Raw genomic sequence first — 22,977 nt, 5'->3', positions numbered from 1 at the left:
GCCATGTTATCAGCTCGTACAAACTCTGGGTTGAGATCAATAAGTGGCAGAAACGTTCGCAACCAGTTGAGGAAGCACAACATCAGGCCCCGACCTTCAGCGATACGCGCAGGTTTGCATCCACGTAACCGTCAGACACGCCTAGTTTGGTGTAGACAGCATTTGAGGTTCAGAGGACAAGACTGGGGCAGTACACTGTTAACATGTGAGTCCAGGTTTCATCTGACCAGCTCTGATGGTCGTGCAAGGGCCTACATACGTCAAGGGGGACGTTTTAGCGACGCTTGCTTTACTCAACGGTGTCACTTTGAGGGTAGAAGTGTATTGGTGTGGGGTGGCATATCAACTCATGGGACAACACAACTTATCCTTGTTAGTGGAAATGTGAATGGTGTATGTTACAGGGACGAGATCGGTAGAGATCAGGTTCCTTTAGCAGCAGGATAATACCCGCCCACATGTTGAACGTGTTGTAACAGACTTTTTGAGGCAGCGTAACATTGCTGTACTGCCATAGCCGGCTGTTTCTCCAGACCTCTCCCACATAGAACATGTCAGGGATGATATAGAACGCCGCCGCCTACTACAGGACTAGAGCTAGCAAGTCACGTTAGCTCAGTTGGAACTACCTTCGATTGTCACTTGGAACAACATTCAATTGGTGGTTACGCCCGATATTGACAAAGTTTATTGAGTTGTTACACTATCTCTCTTTAAGCCGTGTCCCTGTCTCCTGGTACCAGGTGCGATTTTGTCCATGTTTTTTTGTGATAAAGCATTGACCAAATATTATGTTGTTATTTTAAATAAAATATCATTTACACCAATATAAATGAAGCACAGTTACTATTTTCCGTGTGTATAGAGTACATCAAACGTCATGGTAATGTCGTGACGGGCACATCAAACCTGTTGCGGGGGTATCTATCTATTCTACACTTACCTAGGACGGAGACGGTGATGGACGTTGGCGGAATGTTGTCTGACACTAACAGCATCAGCACAGCGTACGACAGCAGCACGGTGAGGGCGTAGCTCACCTTCTCCCCCGACTCGAAAGGAAGGATGAAGGTGATGACGCTGAGGATGGAGGTGAGGGCGATGGGGAGGATGATACTCAGGATGTAGTAGGTCACACGCCGCTGTAGACTGAGGGTAAAATCCAGCTGGGAGAACGTCCCCTCGATCTCTACCAGGGTCTTGGAAGTCACTGACGTAGACTGTAAGTGTCATAGAGTGTATGGTGTTACACGTTACTGTAAGTGTCATAGAGTGTATGGTGTTACACGTTACTGTAAGTGTCATAGAGTGTTTGGTGTTACACGTTACTGTAAGTACCATAGAGTGTATGGTGTTACACGTTACTGTAAGTATCATAGAGTGTTTGGTGTCACACGTTACTGTAAGTATCATAGAGTGTATGGTGTCACACGTTACTGTAAGTATCATAGAGTGTATGGTGTCACACGTTACTGTAAGTGTCATAGAGTGTATGGTGTTACACGTTACTGTAAGTGTCATAGAGTGTATGGTGTTACACGTTACTGTAAGTACCATAGAGTGTATGGTGTTACACGTTACTGTAAGTGTCATAGAGTGTATGGTGTTACACGTTACTGTTAGTACCATAGAGTGTATGGTGTTACACGTTACTGTAAGTATCATAGAGTGTTTGGTGTTACACGTTACTGTAAGTGTCATAGAGTGTATGGTGTTACACGTTACTGTAAGTGTCATAGAGTGTATGGTGTTCCACGTTACTGTAAGTATCATAGAGTGTATGGTGTTACACGTTACTGTAAGTGTCATAGAGTGTATGGTGTTACACGTTACTGTTAGTGTCATAGAGTGTATGGTGTTACACGTTACTGTAAGTGTCATAGAGTGTATGGTGTTACACGTTACTGTAAGTGTCATAGAGTGTTTGGTGTTACACGTTACTGTAAGTGTCATAGAGTGTATGGTGTTACACGTTACTGTAAGTACCATAGAGTGTATGGTGTTACACGTTACTGTAAGTACCATAGAGTGTATGGTGTTACACGTTACTGTAAGTATCATAGAGTGTATGGTGTTACACGTTACTGTAAGTGTCATAGAGTGTATGATGTTACACGTTACTGTAAGTACCATAGAGTGTATGGTGTTACACGTTACTGTAAGTACCATAGAGTGTATGGTGTTACACGTTACTGTAAGTATCATAGAGTGTTTGGTGTTACACGTTACTGTAAGTGTCATAGAGTGTATGGTGTTACACGTTACTGTAAGTGTCATAGAGTGTATGGTGTTACACGTTACTGTAAGTTTCATAGAGTGTATGGTGTTACACGTTACTGTAAGTGTCATAGAGTGTATGGTGTTACACGTTACTGTAAGTGTCATAGAGTGTATGGTGTTACACGTTTCTGTAAGTGTCATAGAGTGTTTGGTGTTACACGTTACTGTAAGTATCATAGAGTGTTTGGTGTTACACGTTACTGTAAGTGTCATAGAGTGTTTGGTGTTACACGTTACTGTAAGTATCATAGAGTGTATGGTGTTACACGTTACTGTAAGTGTCATAGAGTGTATGGTGTTACACGTTACTGTAAGTGTCATAGAGTGTATGGTGTTACACGTTACTGTAAGTGTCATAGAGTGTATGGTGTTACACGTTACTGTAAGTGTCATAGAGTGTTTGGTGTTACACGTTACTGTAAGTGTCATAGAGTGTATGGTGTTACACGTTACTGTAAGTACCATAGAGTGTATGGTGTTACACGTTACTGTAAGTACCATAGAGTGTATGGTGTTACACGTTACTGTAAGTATCATAGAGTGTATGGTGTTACACGTTACTGTAAGTGTCATAGAGTGTATGGTGTTACACGTTACTGTAAGTACCATAGAGTGTATGGTGTTACACGTTACTGTAAGTACCATAGAGTGTATGGTGTTACACGTTACTGTAAGTATCATAGAGTGTTTGGTGTTACACGTTACTGTAAGTGTCATAGAGTGTATGGTGTTACACGTTACTGTAAGTGTCATAGAGTGTATGGTGTTACACGTTACTGTAAGTATCATAGAGTGTATGGTGTTACACGTTACTGTAAGTGTCATAGAGTGTATGGTGTTACACGTTACTGTAAGTACCATAGAGTGTATGGTGTTACACGTTACTGTAAGTACCATAGAGTGTATGGTGTTACACGTTACTGTAAGTATCATAGAGTGTATGGTGTTACACGTTACTGTAAGTACCATAGAGTGTATGGTGTTACACGTTACTGTAAGTACCATAGAGTGTATGGTGTTACACGTTACTGTAAGTATCATAGAGTGTATGGTGTTACACGTTACTGTAAGTATCATAGAGTGTATGGTGTTACACGTTACTGTAAGTATCATAGAGTGTATGGTGTTACACGTTACTGTAAGTATCATAGAGTGTATGGTGTCACACGTTACTGTAAGTATCATAGAGTGTATGGTGTCACACGTTACTGTAAGTATCATAGAGTGTTTGGTGTTACACGTTACTGTAAGTGTCATAGAGTGTTTGGTGTTACACGTTACTGTAAGTGTCATAGAGTGTATGGTGTTACACGTTACTGTAAGTGTCATAGAGTGTATGGTGTTACACGTTACTGTAAGTGTCATAGAGTGTATGGTGTTACACGTTACTGTAAGTGCCATAGAGTGTATGGTGTTACACGTTACTGTAAGTGTCATAGAGTGTATGGTGTCACACGTTACTGTAAGTATCATAGAGTGTTTGGTGTTACACGTTACTGTAAGTGTCATAGAGTGTATGGTGTCACACGTTACTGTAAGTACCATAGAGTGTATGGTGTTACACGTTACTGTAAGTGTCATAGAGTGTATGGTGTTACACGTTACTGTAAGTGTCATAGAGTGTATGGTGTTACACGTTACTGTAAGTATCATAGAGTGTATGGTGTTACACGTTACTGTTAATACCATAGAGTGTTTTGTGTCACACGTTACTGTAAGTATCATAGAGTGTACGGAGTTACACGTTACTGTAAGTATCATAGAGTGTACGGAGTTACACGTTACTGTAAGTGTCATAGAGTGTATGGTGTTACACGTTACTGTAAGTGTCATAGAGTGTATGGTGTTACACGTTACTGTAAGTATCATAGAGTGTATGGTGTTACACGTTACTGTAAGTACCATGGAGTGTATGGTGTTACACGTTACTGTAAGTACCATAGAGTGTATGGTGTTACACGTTACTGTAAGTATCATAGAGTGTATGGTGTTACACGTTACTGTAAGTACCATAGAGTGTATGGTGTTACACGTTACTGTAAGTACCATAGAGTGTATGGTGTTACACGTTACTGTAAGTGTCATAGAGTGTATGGTGTTACACGTTACTGTAAGTACCATAGAGTGTATGGTGTCACACGTTACTGTAAGTACCATAGAGTGTATGGTGTTACACGTTACTGTAAGTACCATAGAGTGTATGGTGTTACACGTTACTGTAAGTGTCATAGAGTGTATGGTGTTACACGTTACTGTAAGTACCATAGAGTGTATGGTGTTACACGTTACTGTAAGTGTCATAGAGTGTATGGTGTTACACGTTACTGTAAGTACCATAGAGTGTATGGTGTTACACGTTACTGTAAGTACCATAGAGTGTATGGTGTTACACGTTACTGTAAGTACCATAGAGTGTATGGTGTTACACGTTACTGTAAGTGTCATAGAGTGTATGGTGTTACACGTTACTGTAAGTACCATAGAGTGTATGGTGTTACACGTTACTGTAAGTACCATAGAGTGTATGGTGTTACACGTTACTGTAAGTACCATAGAGTGTATGGTGTTACACGTTACTGTAAGTGTCATAGAGTGTATGGTGTTACACGTTACTGTAAGTACCATAGAGTGTATGGTGTTACACGTTACTGTAAGTATCATAGAGTGTATGGTGTTACACGTTACTGTAAGTGTCATAGAGTGTATGGTGTTACACGTTACTGTAAGTACCATTAAGTGTATGGTGTCACACGTTACTGTAAGTATCATAGAGTGTATGGTGTCACACGTTACTGTAAGTACCATAGAGTGTATGGTGTTACACGTTACTGTAAGTGTCATAGAGTGTTTGGTGTTACACGTTACTGTAAGTGTCATAGAGTGTATGGTGTTACACGTTACTGTTAGTACCATAGAGTGTATGGTGTTACACGTTACTGTTAGTACCATAGAGTGTATGGTGTTACACGTTACTGTAAGTACCATAGAGTGTATGGTGTTACACGTTACTGTAAGTATCATAGAGTGTATGGTGTTACACGTTACTGTAAGTATCATAGAGTGTATGGTGTTACACGTTACTGTAAGTATCATAGAGTGTATGGTGTTACACGTTACTGTAAGTCCCATAGAGTGTATGGTGTTACACGTTACTGTAAGTGTCATAGAGTGTATGGTGTTACACGTTACTGTAAGTATCATAGAGTGTATGGTGTTACACGTTACTGTAAGTACCATAGAGTGTATGGTGTTACACGTTACTGTAAGTGTCATAGAGTGTATGGTGTTACACGTTACTGTAAGTACCATAGAGTGTATGGTGTTACACGTTACTGTAAGTACCATAGAGTGTATGGTGTTACACGTTACTGTAAGTGTCATAGAGTGTATGGTGTTACACGTTACTGTAAGTGTCATAGAGTGTATGGTGTTACACGTTACTGTAAGTGTCATAGAGTGTATGGTGTCACACGTTACTGTAAGTGTCATAGAGTGTATGGTGTTACAAGTTACTGTAAGTACCATAGAGTGTATGGTGTTACACGTTACTGTAAGTATCATAGAGTGTTTGGTGTTACACGTTACTGTAAGTGTCATAGAGTGTATGGTGTTACACGTTACTGTAAGTGTCATAGAGTGTATGGTGTTACACGTTACTGTAAGTACCATAGAGTGTATGGTGTGACACGTTACTGTATGTGTCATAGAGTGTATGGTGTTACACGTTACTGTAAGTACCATAGAGTGTATGGTGTTACACGTTACTGTAAGTGTCATAGAGTGTACGGTGTTACACGTTACTGTAAGTGTCATAGAGTGTATGATGTTACACGTTACTGTAAGTACCATAGAGTGTATGGTGTTACACGTTACTGTAAGTATCATAGAGTGTATGGTGTTACACGTTACTGTAAGTACCATAGAGTGTATGGTGTTACACGTTACTGTAAGTGTCATAGAGTGTATGGTGTTACACGTTACTGTAAGTGTCATAGAGTGTATGGTGTTACACGTTACTGTAAGTACCATAGAGTGTATGGTGTTACACGTTACTGTAAGTATCATAGAGTGTATGGTGTTACACGTTACTGTAAGTGTCATAGAGTGTATGGTGTTATACGTTACTGTAAGTGTCATAGAGTGTATGGTGTTACACGTTACTGTAAGTGTCATAGAGTGTATGGTGTTACACGTTACTGTAAGTATCATAGAGTGTATGGTGTTACACGTTACTGTAAGTGTCATAGAGTGTATGGTGTTACACGTAACTGTAAGTGTCATAGAGTGTATGGTGTTACACGTTACTGTAAGTATCATAGAGTGTATGGTGTTACACGTTACTGTAAGTACCATAGAGTGTATGGTGTTACACGTTACTGTAAGTGTCATAGAGTGTTTGGTGTTACACGTTACTGTAAGTGTCATAGAGTGTATGGTGTTACACGTTACTGTAAGTGTCATAGAGTGTATGGTGTCACACGTTACTGTAAGTGTCATAGAGTGTATGGTGTTACACGTTACTGTAAGCGTCATAGAGTGTATGGTGTTACACGTTACTGTAAGTATCATAGAGTGTTTGGTGTTACACGTTACTGTCCGACTGAGTCATCTGTGGAGTGTCAACACTTCACTTTAAACGCAAGAACGCATACTGTCACTTGTATATACGACCACGTTTTCCAAAACATTGTGAAACTTGAAGAAGTGAACTACAAATACAGACGGCGGATATTTCAGGATTAAAAATAAATGATGAGAAACACAAAAATGGACGCCCTCAGTGTATATTGATATGTTCATGTTCATATGTGATATGTTTAGGTAACGAAAACGGATTGGTTGCTTCAACTTTATATGTGTTGAGCTGAATAGTCATCAGTTCAAAGAAACCTTTGATGATTGTGGGACAGTGTCCTTATAACTGTAAAACAACAATGCGCGGATATAAATATTTTATGTGCGCTTCACAAAACCGTTGCGGACGACTAACGTATGAGTGTGTTTGTCACCACCCGATCCGTTAGGTCGCCTCTTATATTACCAGCATATGTTGTTGGGGTCCATAAATTACTCTACCCGGAAATCCCCACGGATGTGAACGAATGAATGAATTCGATCGAATGAATTAATTCTGTTTCACACAGTTATCACCGGTTTATAAGTAAACCTAAATTCTCTTCAGAGTATGAGTACCGATCACGACCCATGTCTTAACAAAAGCACACATTGACCGACGCCAAAATCGTTTATAATGGATACCCGATAACCATTTAATCTGGGACCAGTTTTCCAGATTCACTATAGTTGCAATCCATGGATTCGCAGGGAGAGGAGATATTTCATTCGAGCAAGTTCAGGGAGGTTCTCCAAATATATAGAGAGCACACATTCATTACTCCATACAACATTATGGAAACGTTGAAAGTAAGGTATTTTGTTTCAGACTTCAGTCAGATTACCGTTAGATCCCATTCTCCATTTTCGCTGAAATCGCCCGAGAAGACCTCAGCTGACAGCTGTGTGAGATTAACTTCGTCAATGTTGTAGCTCCAACTAGTGAGCTCTATTGTGCAGGCCTGGCGGTCGAAGGGGTAGTAGGTGACGTCAATGTCGCAGGACGTAGAGAACAGCCCTGGCGGTTCCCACGTCACCTCGCCAGTGTGCTTGACGCGGATCAGGAGGTCATCGTCCTCAATGACACCGATTGCATTAACTCTGAAAGTGACAACACCATGTGACAAATGCAGTAACAAACACGTACAACTGGAAAATGCAACTGATTCGTCACTGTGCAAATGTGAGAATGGATAACAAAGTATTAGGTACACAAAGCTTAGGCACGTCATCACCTGAAAAGAAAGTCTCTAATATTCCTTTCCTCAAGGGACTTCGAAAGGCCAAGGTATTATGGGGACCCTCAGGATATGCATAATTTAAGAAATGAGAAAAAAACTATTATGAGAAATTATTATGAACGTTATGCGATGTATACACATGAATATGAACTATACTTTGTTCATTTCAAATATTGCAGTACTGGACAACAACACTTCTTCCATAGGGGCGGCGGAATAGCCTAGTGATTAAAGCTTCCGTCCATCACAGACATTGACCTGTCCTCTACATGTCTATCAACAACAGAAAGAATACCAATCAGAGTTAGTCTTACGCATTATCAATGACTAATTCCGGTCGCCAGATCACTTTCTCTGTGTCGAACAAGTACGTCACATTCCCATGGGATGCCGGTGTCCACTGAAGACGTGGATCTGTCCATTTCTGAAACAAGCACGTCAAATGTGCAGTTAGTGGAATTGGTTGTTGTTATAATGAGGCCCGTGAAGATCCGGGGTAGACTAGGTCTTCAACAACCCATGCTTGCCGTAAAAGGCGACTTTGCTTGTCGTAAGAGGCGATTAACCGGATCGGGTGGTCAGGCTCGCTGACTTGGTTGATACATGTTGTCGTATACCAATTGCGTGGATCGATGCTCATGACATCAATCGATTATTTACAGACCGCCGTCATATAGCTGGAATATTGCTGAGTGCGGCGTTAAACAACAAAGAAACAAACAAATGTTATGATGACGATTATTATTATTTGTAGTAGTATTAGTGGTATTATTATTATTATTAGTATTAGTAGTAGTAGTAGTAGTAGTAGTAGTAGGGTTATATATATACTGAACCGCAAAAGAAACGTCACCATGGATAGATATATGAGAAACCTTATTTGTCCAAACACTGTAAACATATTTTGTAGGATATTAAAAAGATGAAACTTCGCAAAACTGATCATCAAGGTTGACATTAATGTGTCAAATGTTCTTAACGTGAAACACAACACTAGTCTCTGAGAAAATGGCATCACAAGTCAGTATCTCGTGTGTCCGCCATGTGCATTGATGACTGCCGTGCAACGTCGATACATGGAATGGATGAGGCGGTTGATGAAGACCATAGGCACTTGTGTCCACACTCTGAGGAACGCCTGACGCAGTTCAGTTGCAGTTGTCGGCCTTGTTCGGATGTCATTCAGCCGTCTTTGAATCTCGTCCCACAGGGGCTCAATAGGATTTAAATCGGGACTGAGGGCAGGCCACTGCATGGTTCTGATGCCATTCTGCTGGAGGGAGTCTCTTGTTGCTCTCACAGTGTGGGCACGGGCGTTAACATGCTGAAACTCGTGGTTGCGGGGACGTGCCAAATGAGGTATGGCGTGTGGTCTCAAGACTCAAGACTACAGGGACGACTTTTCATGCAATGTACTTGGGGTGACGTTTCTTTAGCGGTTCAGTATATCATATATGACTATGGCTAGGTGCTCTACCGCCTAAACATTACTAGCTCTGTTATGCATGCCTGTAGACATGTGAGACTGATCTCCCTTATATCATTGACCATGTGGATGCATACTCAACCCTCAGCAAAATAAACCCTACTATCTTCAAACCATATATACTGTGGTATATTGAGAAGACATAACAGCAGTAGTAGTAGTTGTAGTAGTAGTAGTAGTAGTAGTAGTAGTAGTAGTAGTAGTAGTAGTAGTAGTGGTGGTGGTGGTGGTGGTGGTGGTGGTGGTGGTGGTATTAAGATATTGATATAAAATATGCAGCAAAGAGGGTTTGGGTGATCCTGGCACAGTCAGGCTGGTTAGGCTCATCATCAGCTCAGGGCCCTTTGCCCCCTCAACATGCACCCGAGACAGTGAATGGGACTTCTCCCGGGATGCACTGCCAAGTCGAACCCACTGAGAACTTTTCGCGGAATGTGAAGACTCCCCAACACTGCAGCCTTCTGCATTACCCAGAACGTCACAAAGGCTGTATTCCTGGCAGCAAACCCGTGGACTCTCCTGTCACCGTGGATCATTGTTTCTCATGTCACGGTCCAGTGCCGCTATGTTGCCCGACTTTTTTTCCGGCACCGCTCGGTATTTTCTCCGGCGTTCGCTACTTGACAGTGTGATCATTCAGATATTTCTCATGTATTTGTGGTCATTTTTGCCTCGTCAGTAATTGTACATAGCTGATCTGAAGGCTGTGATCGCTGATCACGAGGGCTTATTTCCGGATGCTCCTGGTACTACCAACGCCATGATCACGTATCCTCACCCCCAGATCCCGACAACACCGGAAGCGCTCGTAAAATCTCCAACATCATCATCATCATCATCATCATCATCAACCTCCAGACTTCGTTAAATCGTTCACGATTGTCTCGCTACTGGAGTGATCAACGGTCGAGTCCAAAGGACATGCCGATATCATTAGAAAAGGACTCAACAATGCGAAGGGATGTTGGAGATCTGTGCTGAGGAGGTCCAGGGTGATTACCTTCCTTTGGTTAGCAAAAAGCTTATAGGATTTAGTGACAACAGAAAAGCAAAGGGCTAAAAGAATCTCCCTGAAATATTCCTGTTCTATTAGAATTGGGTTCCGAAGTCACCACCTGCCCTTGCGAATACATCTCATGTTGACTTGACCAGCAATTCATAAAAGACTTGAGTAAAACCTATCCAGACATACTGCCTGCTCAAGAGCGCTCAGTCGTATGCTCTTTTGAAGAGGATGGTCTTGAGTTTTGATCTAAATGTGTTGACATCTTCAGATCCCCTGACATCAATGGGCAGTGCATTCCATAGAGTTGCACCTGCTTTTTGGAAGGTTCTGTCGACATATGTTTTTCTGCTGGTTGGTGGAACAGCAAGCTGTAGTTTGTTTGCAGATCTCAGTGTTCGACCAGGTTGGTAAAGGGCAGTGAGTTCCTGGAGGTATACTGAGGATAGCCCATGGATCGATTTGTAGACAAACATGATCAGCTTGAACACGATCCTGAGTCTCACAGGTAGCCAGTGCAGCTCTTTCAGGACGGGTGTAATGTGTTCACGCCTTGACTTCCGTGTGATGAGTCTGGCAGCACTGTTTTGCACACGCTGTAGTCTATCCAGATGCTGCTGCTGGATACCATACAGAAGACTATTACAACAGTCAAGTCTTGATGTTACAAAGGCATGGACTAGGCACTTGACTGATTCTGTGTCTACGTATCTTGCTATCTGTCTGATGTTCCTGATGTGAAAGTAAGCTGTCTTGCACATACTGCTTACATGGTTATCCAGACTGAGTGTTGAGTCAATGATCACGCCTAGATTTCGGGCACAAGAGTTTTGCTCAACCGTACAGTCCCCAATTTTTAAACCAGGAAATCGTACTACCAAGAGCTCAGTTTTGTCATCATTAAGTTTGAGAAAGTTGCTTCTCATTATTGATTATTGAGATTGTATATACAATAGCTGATAACAGGAAAGAGCGACACGCCCTAAAAGGCGTCGGTGTAACAATGTGACACCATCTGCATGGAGGTGCAGTGAAGACACCAGCTGATTGACAACAGCCTGGGGAATGTTCCAAATCAATCAAAACATGATTGGCCCAACTGTGCTAGCGTTACCGGTTGGTTCTGGTCCTGTCGTAAGCGTTGGTCAATCTCATCCCAGACATATTTTATAAATACTACCGACACAAAATAAGGGAACTAATGATTTCAATGCAGCTATCGTTGAGGTATAAATTTACATACCGTGGCGTTACACATGTGGGACAAGTACCGTCAAACGGGTGTGGTCGCAATAAGACCTGTGCGTGCCAGACCTTAAAACGACACCTAGACAAGATAATTGTATTACATTCATTGCACTACGCAATAGATTCACATCTGTTCCTGTCGTCAATATAAAGGAAGTCGAACCAGCATCTAACGTTAAAACCGTCTCTATGCAGCCCGCCTAAAAACAAGGCGTCCTGTGAAGGTGTCACTCTACCAGCTTACCATAGGCGACAAAGATTGAGGTGGGTTAGGCAACACGAGGGGCGGCCTGTGCGCCACCGGCGTTTCACCATGATTACAGGCCAAATCATGATTCGGCCACCGATTCACAGATGGCAGAAAACGTTGGCGACGACGTGGCGAGCAGTATTCTAGAGCAACGACTCTTGACCATGACACAAAATCAATTTTACTTTATATAAGTTATTTCACGTCATCTTGCTTTTGATTAAAGGAAATACAATTTGTATCGTCTTGTAGATCTCCTGGTTTATTAACAGAAGCAATATGCTTTTTTGCATTCACAAAACACATTCCGTTAACACGAGTACCCTACATAATCGAAAATATCCGCTCTTTGGATTCTTAAGCTACTAGCACCTAAGGGCATATAGTATTTTATTATCATTGAGCAGTATATACTAACCGTTTCTAAGGAGCTGAACTCTCTAGTATGAAACATGTTTGCAAAGGATGTATATTTGGATATGTCCGTTAACAACAAGGGATTAGAAATGGCTCATAAACTAAAGAGACAAGTAAGCGTGGTATTCGCTTCCTATTTTATAGTGGGAGTGTACTAATTTATGTCTATAATGACTGTGCAGTTTATCCCCTTTCTAGGGTTTATGTCCATGTCACGTGTAAGCCAAAATTCAGTCAACAAATGCCTTCCCTTCAGATCGCACAGGATATAGCAGACACAGTTCCAGGGAATAACAGTTTCAACCTACTTGAACCTAATTTAAAGTAAGAGTTCTTAATCTCCCAGTTTCTACCGAATAAGCCATGTCGACGTTTGTGACTGTGACCCCATGGTGTCTATGCCGTTGCCGTGGCCCAAAATATATCCATAATTCTTGATGACCCTCACAAAAACATTTTGACCAGAACAAATTTTGAGACTTTTTTGAAATACTTTGAGAAAGGTCCTCTGACAGGCCAACAAACCAACTGTGTAATAAAAGGACGAAACTTACAATTGTAAGCCATCCGGTCGTCGTCATGGTTTGTCCTCTGGTATTCTGCAAGACAAGAGTCAGTATTGTTTAAGATTTTAGATTTGTATTTATGTTTTCCCTCAAATATGTTCTTCTGTGTCATTGTGTTGAGATTAGAAAAAAAATTCTTAGGGCTAAATTTACAATCAAGTTTTTACAAATATCCAAATACTTGAGAAAAAACGAACCCGAAAATATATTAACATGTTTATAACTCCCGAACGAATCAGCTCTTCCAGGCTCCACAAGAAAACATGTCGGAGCTATATAGATTGCCTTATAACTACAAAGCAGTGTCCGGGCCCAATGGCGCCTTATAAACAACTACAAAGCAGTGTCCGGGCCCCATGTCGCCTTATAAACAACTACAAAGCAGTATCCGGGCCCGACGTTGCCTTATAAACAACTACAAAGCAGTGTCCGGGTCCCATATTGCCTTATAAACAACTACAAAGCAGTATCCGGGTCCCATGTCGCCTTATAAACAACTACAAAGCAGAATCCGGGTCCCATGTCGCATTATTAACAACTACAAAGCAGTGTCCAGGTCCCATGTCGCCTTATAAACAACTACAAAGCAGTGTCCGGGCCCAATGTTGCCTTGTTAAAAACTCAAAAGCGGTGTCCTGTCCTCAAATTGCCTTATAAACAACTACAAAGCAGTGTCCAGGTCCCATGTCGCCTTATAAACAACTACAAAACAGTGTCCGGGCCCCATGTCGCCTTATAAACAACTACAAAGCAGTATCCGGGTCCCATGTCGCCTTATAAACAACTACAAAGCAGTATCCGAGCCCCATGTCGCCTTATAAACAACTACAAAGCAGTGTCCAGGTCCCATGTCGCCTTATAAACAACTACAAAGCAGTATCCGGGTCCCATGTCGCCTTATAAACAACTACAAAGCAGTGTCCGGGCCCAATGTTGCCTTGTTTAAAACTCAGAAGCGGTGTCCTGTCCTCAAATTGCCTTATAAACAACTGCAAAGCAGTATCCGGATCCCATGTCGCCTTATAAACAACTACAAAGCAGTGTCCGGGCCCAATGGCGCCTTATAAACAACTACAAAGCAGTGTCCGGGTCCCATGTCGCCTTATAAACAACTACAAAGCAGTGTCCGGGCCCCATGTCGCCTTATAAACAACTACAAAGCAGGTTCCGGGTCCCATGTCGCCTTATAAACAACTACAAAGCAGTGTCCGGGCCCCATGTCGCCTTATAAACAACTACAAAGCAGTGTCCGGGTCCCATGTCGCCTTATAAACAACTACAAAGCAGTGTCCGGGTCCCATGTCGCCTTATAAACAACTACAAAGCAGTGTCCGGGTCCAATGTCGCCTTATAAACAACTACAAAGCAGTGTCCGGGCACCATGTCGCCTTATAAACAACTACAAAGCAATATCCGGGCCCCATGTCGCCTTATAAACAACTACAAAGCAGTATCCGGGTCCCATGTCGCCTTATAAACAACTACAAAGCAGTATCCGGGCCCAATGTTGCCTTGTTTAAAACTCAAAAGCGGTGTCCTGTCCTCAAATTGCCTTATAAACAACTACAAAGCAGTATCCGGGTCCCATGTCGCCTTATAAACAACTACAAAGCAGTGTCCGGGCCCAATGGCGCCTTATAAACAACTACAAAGCAGTGTCCGGGTCCCATGTCGCCTTATAAACAACTACAAAGCAGCGTCCGGGCCCCATGTCGCCTTATAAACAACTACAAAGCAGGTTCCGGGTCCCATGTCGCCTTATAAACAACTACAAAGCAGTGTCCGGGCCCAATGTCGCCTTATAAACAACTACAAAGCAGGTTCCGGGTCCCATGTCGCCTTATAAACAACTACAAAGCAGTGTCCGGGCCCCATGTCGCCTTATAAACAACTACAAAGCAGTGTCCGGGTCCAATGTCGCCTTATAAACAACTACAAAGCAGGTGTCCGGGCACCATGTCGCCTTATAAACAACTACAAAGCAATATCCGGGCCCCATGTCGCCTTATAAACAACTACAAAGCAGTGTCCAGGTCCCATGTCGCCTTATAAACAACTACAAAGCAGTGTCCGGGTCCCATGTCGCCTTATAAACAACTACAAAGCAGTATCCGGGTCCCATGTCGCCTTATAAACAACTACAAAGCAGTGTCCAGGTCCCATATTGCCTTATAAACAACTACAAAACAGTGTCCAGGTCCCATGTCGCCTTATAAACAACTACAAAACAGTATACGGGTCCCATGTCGCCTTATAAACAACTACAAAACAGTGTCCAGGGCCCATTGTTGCCTTATAAACAACTACAAAGCAGTGTCCGGTGTTTATAGTGCCTTATAAACAACTACAAAGCAGTGTCCGGGCCCCATGTCGCCTTATAAACAACTACAAAGCAGTATCCGGGCCCCATGTCGCCTTATAAACAACTACAAAGCAGTGTCCGGGCCCCATGTCGCCTTATAAACAACTACAAAGCAGTATCCGGGCACCATGTCGCCTTATAAACAACTACAAAGCAGTGTCCGGGCCCCATGTCGCCTTATAAACAACTACAAAGCAGGTTCCGGGTCCCATGTCGCCTTATAAACAACTACAAAGCAGTGTCCGGGCCCAATGTTGCCTTGTAAAAAACCTAAAAATCAGTGTCCTGTCCTCAAATTGCCTTATAAACAACTACAAAGCAGTGTCCGGGCCCCATGTCGCCCTATAAACAACTACAAAGCAGTATCCGGGTCCCATGTCGCCTTATAAACAACTACAAAGCAGGTTCCGGGCCCAATGTTGCCTTGTTAAAAACTCAAAAGCGGTGTCCTGTCCTCAAATTGCCTTATAAACAACTACAAAGCAGTGTCCAGGTCCCATGTCGCCTTATAAACAACTACAAAACAGTGTCCGGGCCCCATGTCGCCTTATAAACAACTACAAAGCAATATCCGGGTCCCATGTCGCCTTATAAACAACTACAAAGCAGTATCCGAGCCCCATGTCGCCTTATAAACAACTACAAAACAGTGTCCAGGTCCCATGTCGCCTTATAAACAACTACAAAGCAGTATCCGGGTCCCATGTCGCCTTATAAACAACTACAAAGCAGTGTCCGGGCCCAATGTTGCCTTGTTTAAAACTCAAAAGCGGTGTCCTGTCCTCAAATTGCCTTATAAACAACTACAAAGCAGTATCCGGGTCCCATGTCGCCTTATAAACAACTACAAAGCAGTGTCCGGGCCCAATGGCGCCTTATAAACAACTACAAAGCAGTGTCCGGGTCCCATGTCGCCTTATAAACAACTACAAAGCAGTGTCCGGGCCCAATGGCGCCTTATAAACAACTACAAAGCAGAATCCGGGTCCCATGTCGCCTTATAAACAACTACAAAGCAGTGTCCGGGCCCCATGTCGCCTTATAAACAACTACAAAGCAGGTTCCGGGTCCCATGTCGCCTTATAAACAACTACAAAGCAGTGTCCAGGTCCCATGTCGCCTTATAAACAACTACAAAGCAGTGTCCGGGCACCATGTCGCCTTATAAACAACTACAAAGCAATATCCGGGCCCCATGTCGCCTTATAAACAACTACAAAGCAGTATCCGGGTCCCATGTCGCCTTATAAACAACTACAAAGCAGTATCCGGGTCCCATGTCGCCTTATAAACAACTACAAAGCAGTGTCCGGGCCCAATGTTGCCTTGTTTAAAACTCAAAAGCGGTATCCTGTCCTCAAATTGCCTTATAAACAACTACAAAGCAGTATCCGGGTCCCATGTCGCCTTATAAACAACTACAAAGCAGTGTCCGGGCCCAATGGCGCCTTATAAACAACTACAAAGCAGTGTCCGGGTCCCATGTCGCCTTATAAACAACTACAAAGCAGTGTCCGGGCCCCATGTCGCCTTATAAACAACTACAAAGCAGGTTCCGGGTCCCATGTCGCCTTATAAACAACTACAAAGCAGGTTCCGGGCCCAATGTTGCCTTGTTTAAAACTCAAAAGCGGTGTCCTGTCCTCAAATTGCCTTATAAACAACTACAAAGCAGTGTCCAGGTCCCATGTCGCCTTATAAACAACTACAAAGCAGTATCCGGGTCCCATGTCGCCTTATAAACAACTACAAAGCAGGTTCCGGGCCCAATGTTGCCTTGTTAAAAACTCAAAAGCGGTGTCCTGTCCTCAAATTGCCTTATAAACAACTACAAAGCAGTGTCCAGGTCCCATGTCGCCTTATAAACAACTACAAAACAGTGTCCAGGCCCCATGTCGCCTTATAAACAACTACAAAGCAGTATCCGGGTCCCATGTCGCCTTATAAACAACTACAAAGCAGTGTCCGGGCCCAATGGCGCCTTATAAACAACTACAAAGCAGTGTCCGGGTCCCATGTCGCCTTATAAACAACTACAAAGCAGTGTCCGGGCCCAATGGCGCCTTATAAACAACTACAAAGCAGGTTCCGGGTCCCATGTCGCCTTATAAACAACTACAAAGCAGTGTCCGGGCCCCATGTCGCCTTATAAACAACTACAAAGCAGAATCCGGGTCCAATGTCGCCTTATAAACAACTACAAAGCAGTGTCCGGGTCCCATGTCGCCTTATAAACAACTACAAAGCAGTGTCCGGGTCCAATGTCGCCTTATAAACAACTACAAAGCAGTGTCCGGGCACCATGTCGCCTTATAAACAACTACAAAGCAGTGTCCGGGCCCCATGTCGCCTTATAAACAACTACAAAGCAGGTTCCGGGTCCCATGTCGCCTTATAAACAACTACAAAGCAGGTTCCGGGCCCAATGTTGCCTTGTTTAAAACTCAAAAGCGGTGTCCTGTCCTCAAATTGCCTTATAAACAACTACAAAGCAGTGTCCAGGTCCCATGTCGCCTTATAAACAACTACAAAGCAGTATCCGGGTCCCATGTCGCCTTATAAACAACTACAAAGCAGGTTCCGGGCCCAATGTTGCCTTGTTAAAAACTCAAAAGCGGTGTCCTGTCCTCAAATTGCCTTATAAACAACTACAAAGCAGTGTCCAGGTCCCATGTCGCCTTATAAACAACTACAAAACAGTGTCCAGGCCCCATGTCGCCTTATAAACAACTACAAAGCAGTATCCGGGTCCCATGTCGCCTTATAAACAACTACAAAGCAGTGTCCGGGCCCAATGGCGCCTTATAAACAACTACAAAGCAGTGTCCGGGTCCCATGTCGCCTTATAAACAACTACAAAGCAGTGTCCGGGCCCAATGGCGCCTTATAAACAACTACAAAGCAGTGTCCGGGCCCAATGGCGCCTTATAAACAACTACAAAGCAGAATCCGGGTCCCATGTCGCCTTATAAACAACTACAAAGCAGTGTCCGGGCCCCATGTCGCCTTATAAACAACTACAAAGCAGGTTCCGGGTCCCATGTCGCCTTATAAACAACTACAAAGCAGTGTCCAGGTCCCATGTCGCCTTATAAACAACTACAAAGCAGTGTCCGGGCACCATGTCGCCTTATAAACAACTACAAAGCAATATCCGGGCCCCATGTCGCCTTATAAACAACTACAAAGCAGTATCCGGGTCCCATGTCGCCTTATAAACAACTACAAAGCAGTATCCGGGTCCCATGTCGCCTTATAAACAACTACAAAGCAGTGTCCGGGCCCAATGTTGCCTTGTTTAAAACTCAAAAGCGGTATCCTGTCCTCAAATTGCCTTATAAACAACTACAAAGCAGTATCCGGGTCCCATGTCGCCTTATAAACAACTACAAAGCAGTGTCCGGGCCCAATGGCGCCTTATAAACAACTACAAAGCAGTGTCCGGGTCCCATGTCGCCTTATAAACAACTACAAAGCAGTGTCCGGGCCCCATGTCGCCTTATAAACAACTACAAAGCAGGTTCCGGGTCCCATGTCGCCTTATAAACAACTACAAAGCAGGTTCCGGGCCCAATGTTGCCTTGTTTAAAACTCAAAAGCGGTGTCCTGTCCTCAAATTGCCTTATAAACAACTACAAAGCAGTGTCCAGGTCCCATGTCGCCTTATAAACAACTACAAAGCAGTATCCGGGTCCCATGTCGCCTTATAAACAACTACAAAGCAGGTTCCGGGCCCAATGTTGCCTTGTTAAAAACTCAAAAGCGGTGTCCTGTCCTCAAATTGCCTTATAAACAACTACAAAGCAGTGTCCAGGTCCCATGTCGCCTTATAAACAACTACAAAACAGTGTCCAGGCCCCATGTCGCCTTATAAACAACTACAAAGCAGTATCCGGGTCCCATGTCGCCTTATAAACAACTACAAAGCAGTGTCCGGGCCCAATGGCGCCTTATAAACAACTACAAAGCAGTGTCCGGGTCCCATGTCGCCTTATAAACAACTACAAAGCAGTGTCCGGGCCCAATGGCGCCTTATAAACAACTACAAAGCAGGTTCCGGGTCCCATGTCGCCTTATAAACAACTACAAAGCAGTGTCCGGGCCCCATGTCGCCTTATAAACAACTACAAAGCAGAATCCGGGTCCAATGTCGCCTTATAAACAACTACAAAGCAGTGTCCGGGTCCCATGTCGCCTTATAAACAACTACAAAGCAGTGTCCGGGTCCAATGTCGCCTTATAAACAACTACAAAGCAGTGTCCGGGCACCATGTCGCCTTATAAACAACTACAAAGCAGTGTCCGGGCCCCATGTCGCCTTATAAACAACTACAAAGCAGGTTCCGGGTCCCATGTCGCCTTATAAACAACTACAAAGCAGGTTCCGGGCCCAATGTTGCCTTGTTTAAAACTCAAAAGCGGTGTCCTGTCCTCAAATTGCCTTATAAACAACTACAAAGCAGTGTCCAGGTCCCATGTCGCCTTATAAACAACTACAAAGCAGTATCCGGGTCCCATGTCGCCTTATAAACAACTACAAAGCAGGTTCCGGGCCCAATGTTGCCTTGTTAAAAACTCAAAAGCGGTGTCCTGTCCTCAAATTGCCTTATAAACAACTACAAAGCAGTGTCCAGGTCCCATGTCGCCTTATAAACAACTACAAAACAGTGTCCAGGCCCCATGTCGCCTTATAAACAACTACAAAGCAGTATCCGGGTCCCATGTCGCCTTATAAACAACTACAAAGCAGTGTCCGGGCCCAATGGCGCCTTATAAACAACTACAAAGCAGTGTCCGGGTCCCATGTCGCCTTATAAACAACTACAAAGCAGTGTCCGGGCCCAATGGCGCCTTATAAACAACTACAAAGCAGGTTCCGGGTCCCATGTCGCCTTATAAACAACTACAAAGCAGTGTCCGGGCCCCATGTCGCCTTATAAACAACTACAAAGCAGAATCCGGGTCCAATGTCGCCTTATAAACAACTACAAAGCAGTGTCCGGGTCCCATGTCGCCTTATAAACAACTACAAAGCAGTGTCCGGGTCCAATGTCGCCTTATAAACAACTACAAAGCAGTGTCCGGGCACCATGTCGCCTTATAAACAACTACAAAGCAATATCCGGGCCCCATGTCGCCTTATAAACAACTACAAAGCAGTATCCGGGTCCCATGTCGCCTTATAAACAACTACAAAGCAGTGTCCGGGCCCAATGTTGCCTTGTTTAAAACTCAAAAGCGGTGTCCTGTCCTCAAATTGCCTTATAAACAACTACAAAGCAGTATCCGGGTCCCATGTCGCCTTATAAACAACTACAAAGCAGTGTCCGGGCCCCATGTCGCCTTATAAACAACTACAAAGCAGTGTCCGGGTCCCATGTCGCCTTATAAACAACTACAAAGCAGTGTCCGGGCCCCATGTCGCCTTATAAACAACTACAAAGCAGGTTCCGGGTCCCATGTCGCCTTATAAACAACTACAAAGCAGTGTCCGGGCCCAATGTCGCCTTATAAACAACTACAAAGCAGGTTCCGGGTCCCATGTCGCCTTATAAACAACTACAAAGCAGTGTCCGGGCCCCATGTCGCCTTATAAACAACTACAAAGCAGTGTCCGGGTCCAATGTCGCCTTATAAACAACTACAAAGCAGTGTCCGGGCACCATGTCGCCTTATAAACAACTACAAAGCAATATCCGGGCCCCATGTCGCCTTATAAACAACTACAAAGCAGTGTCCAGGTCCCATGTCGCCTTATAAACAACTACAAAGCAGTGTCCGGGTCCTATGTCGCCTTATAAACAACTACAAAGCAGTATCCGGGTCCCATGTCGCCTTATAAACAACTACAAAGCAGTGTCCAGGTCCCATATTGCCTTATAAACAACTACAAAACAGTGTCCAGGTCCCATGTCGCCTATAAACAACTACAAAACAGTATACGGGTCCCATGTCGCCTTATAAACAACTACAAAACAGTGTCCAGGGCCCATTGTTGCCTTATAATTAACTACAAAGCAGTGTCCGGTGTTTATAGTGCCTTATAAACAACTACAAAGCAGTGTCCGGGCCCCATGTCGCCTTATAAACAACTACAAAGCAGTATCCGGGCACCATGTCGCCTTATAAACAACTACAAAGCAGTGTCCGGGCCCCATGTCGCCTTATAAACAACTACAAAGCAGTATCCGGGTCCCATGTCGCCTTATAAACAACTACAAAGCAGTGTCCGGGCCCAATGTTGCCTTCTAAAAAACCTAAAAATCAGTGTCCTGTCCTCAAATTGCCTTATAAACAACTACAAAGCAGTGTCCGGGGTTTATAGTGCCTTATATACAACAACAAGGTAGTGTCCGATAAAGGATGCCCACATGCGTAAAAAGCAGCCCTAAATTGTAGGGGTTCCACTTCACATTATATGCAACATATACCATTTCATACTTTGTAACTTTTATCTCATATATTTATGTTTTACGACAAACATTTATACATGATGTTTGTCACGAGTGTAAAGGGTTTTATAAATGTCATGAGATTCAAACTCTACTGGAACAGATGGCGCATGTTTTCTGTATGTCACACCAATCTAACACCTTTCAAATAATTGTAGTCTCCCTGTCCTCCGTCTTTACATATCGTTGAGAATACATGATAGGTATTTGGGTTTTTTCAAATATTAATTAATTGATTGATTTCTAAACGAGTTTCTGTCTTTGTTTGTTACCATAGGCATATTATCATCAAACTGCTTCAGCATCACACTATCCCAAATATGGGGAAATGAACGTAAATGCATATTACTGTTGTGGAATCTTACCAGGTCGTTAATGGTGAGTAGGTTAAATCGTATCTGTGTTTTGACCTGCCTGGAGGGTCTCACAATGTGGCTGTAGTTGCTGCCTGGTCCGAGCTTGACCATCCGGAGGTCGTACTCATCCTGAGAGAAGGACTGTTGGGACGTCACTACAGATGCACAGTACACCACTGAAAGGGATAAGCAATGATCAGTTTACCTTTTAAAACAATTCACTTACGTCAGATTTGACTACACGTGTATTCTATTGTAATTACCGAAAACAAACGACACAAGAACGCAACGGAAAACCATTGTCATGACACCACATGACACCATTAGCCACTATGACGAAGTGTTGCAGGCATGGTACAGTGGACCACGTTCGACACCAAATGGCTCTGTTTCAATGAATGCTGACCCGTTTTAAACGATGAACAGTATCGGTCTACCAAAGCAATACACGTACACTTCACACTACTTCCCTGAAAAGAAACAAACCGTGTAAAGATAAAAGAACTTTTTCCGGAATGCTTTGGACGAGGACATTGAAACTGGTGTATCAAGATATTCTCGGACATTAAGATAAGCCTGTCGTCGTGTGCACGATAACAATTGGCATCTGTGAGTCAAAGGTCGGGGGTATTTTCCTGCATAGCGTTGAAACAAGAGCCTTAATCTACACGTATGGTGCTGTAGTTGTAATTATATGTTCAG

At 43.4% G+C, this 22,977-nt stretch overlaps 1 protein-coding gene across 1 annotated transcript in view; it reads right to left on the bottom strand.

Moving 5' to 3' along the window:
* Positions 1 to 22,977, bottom strand: part of LOC124152148 (neuronal acetylcholine receptor subunit alpha-3-like) — a 38,456-nt gene that overhangs the window by 1,680 nt on the left and 13,799 nt on the right. Inside the window, exons 2-6 of the mRNA XM_046524936.2 lie at positions 22,285 to 22,451; positions 13,094 to 13,138; positions 8,450 to 8,559; positions 7,740 to 7,995; positions 944 to 1,220 (exon numbers count right to left, since the gene is read on the bottom strand). Of these exons, the coding sequence (XP_046380892.1) occupies positions 944 to 1,220; positions 7,740 to 7,995; positions 8,450 to 8,559; positions 13,094 to 13,138; positions 22,285 to 22,451 (855 nt within the window). The remainder of the gene's footprint in view (positions 1 to 943; positions 1,221 to 7,739; positions 7,996 to 8,449; positions 8,560 to 13,093; positions 13,139 to 22,284; positions 22,452 to 22,977) is intronic.

Source organism: Haliotis rufescens, unplaced genomic scaffold (genome assembly GCF_023055435.1).
Source record: "Haliotis rufescens isolate VD_foot unplaced genomic scaffold, xgHalRufe1.0.p SCAF_4, whole genome shotgun sequence".
In the NCBI taxonomy this organism is placed as follows: Eukaryota; Metazoa; Mollusca; class Gastropoda; order Lepetellida; family Haliotidae; genus Haliotis; species Haliotis rufescens.
This window is presented reverse-complemented; position numbering and strand designations above follow the sequence as displayed.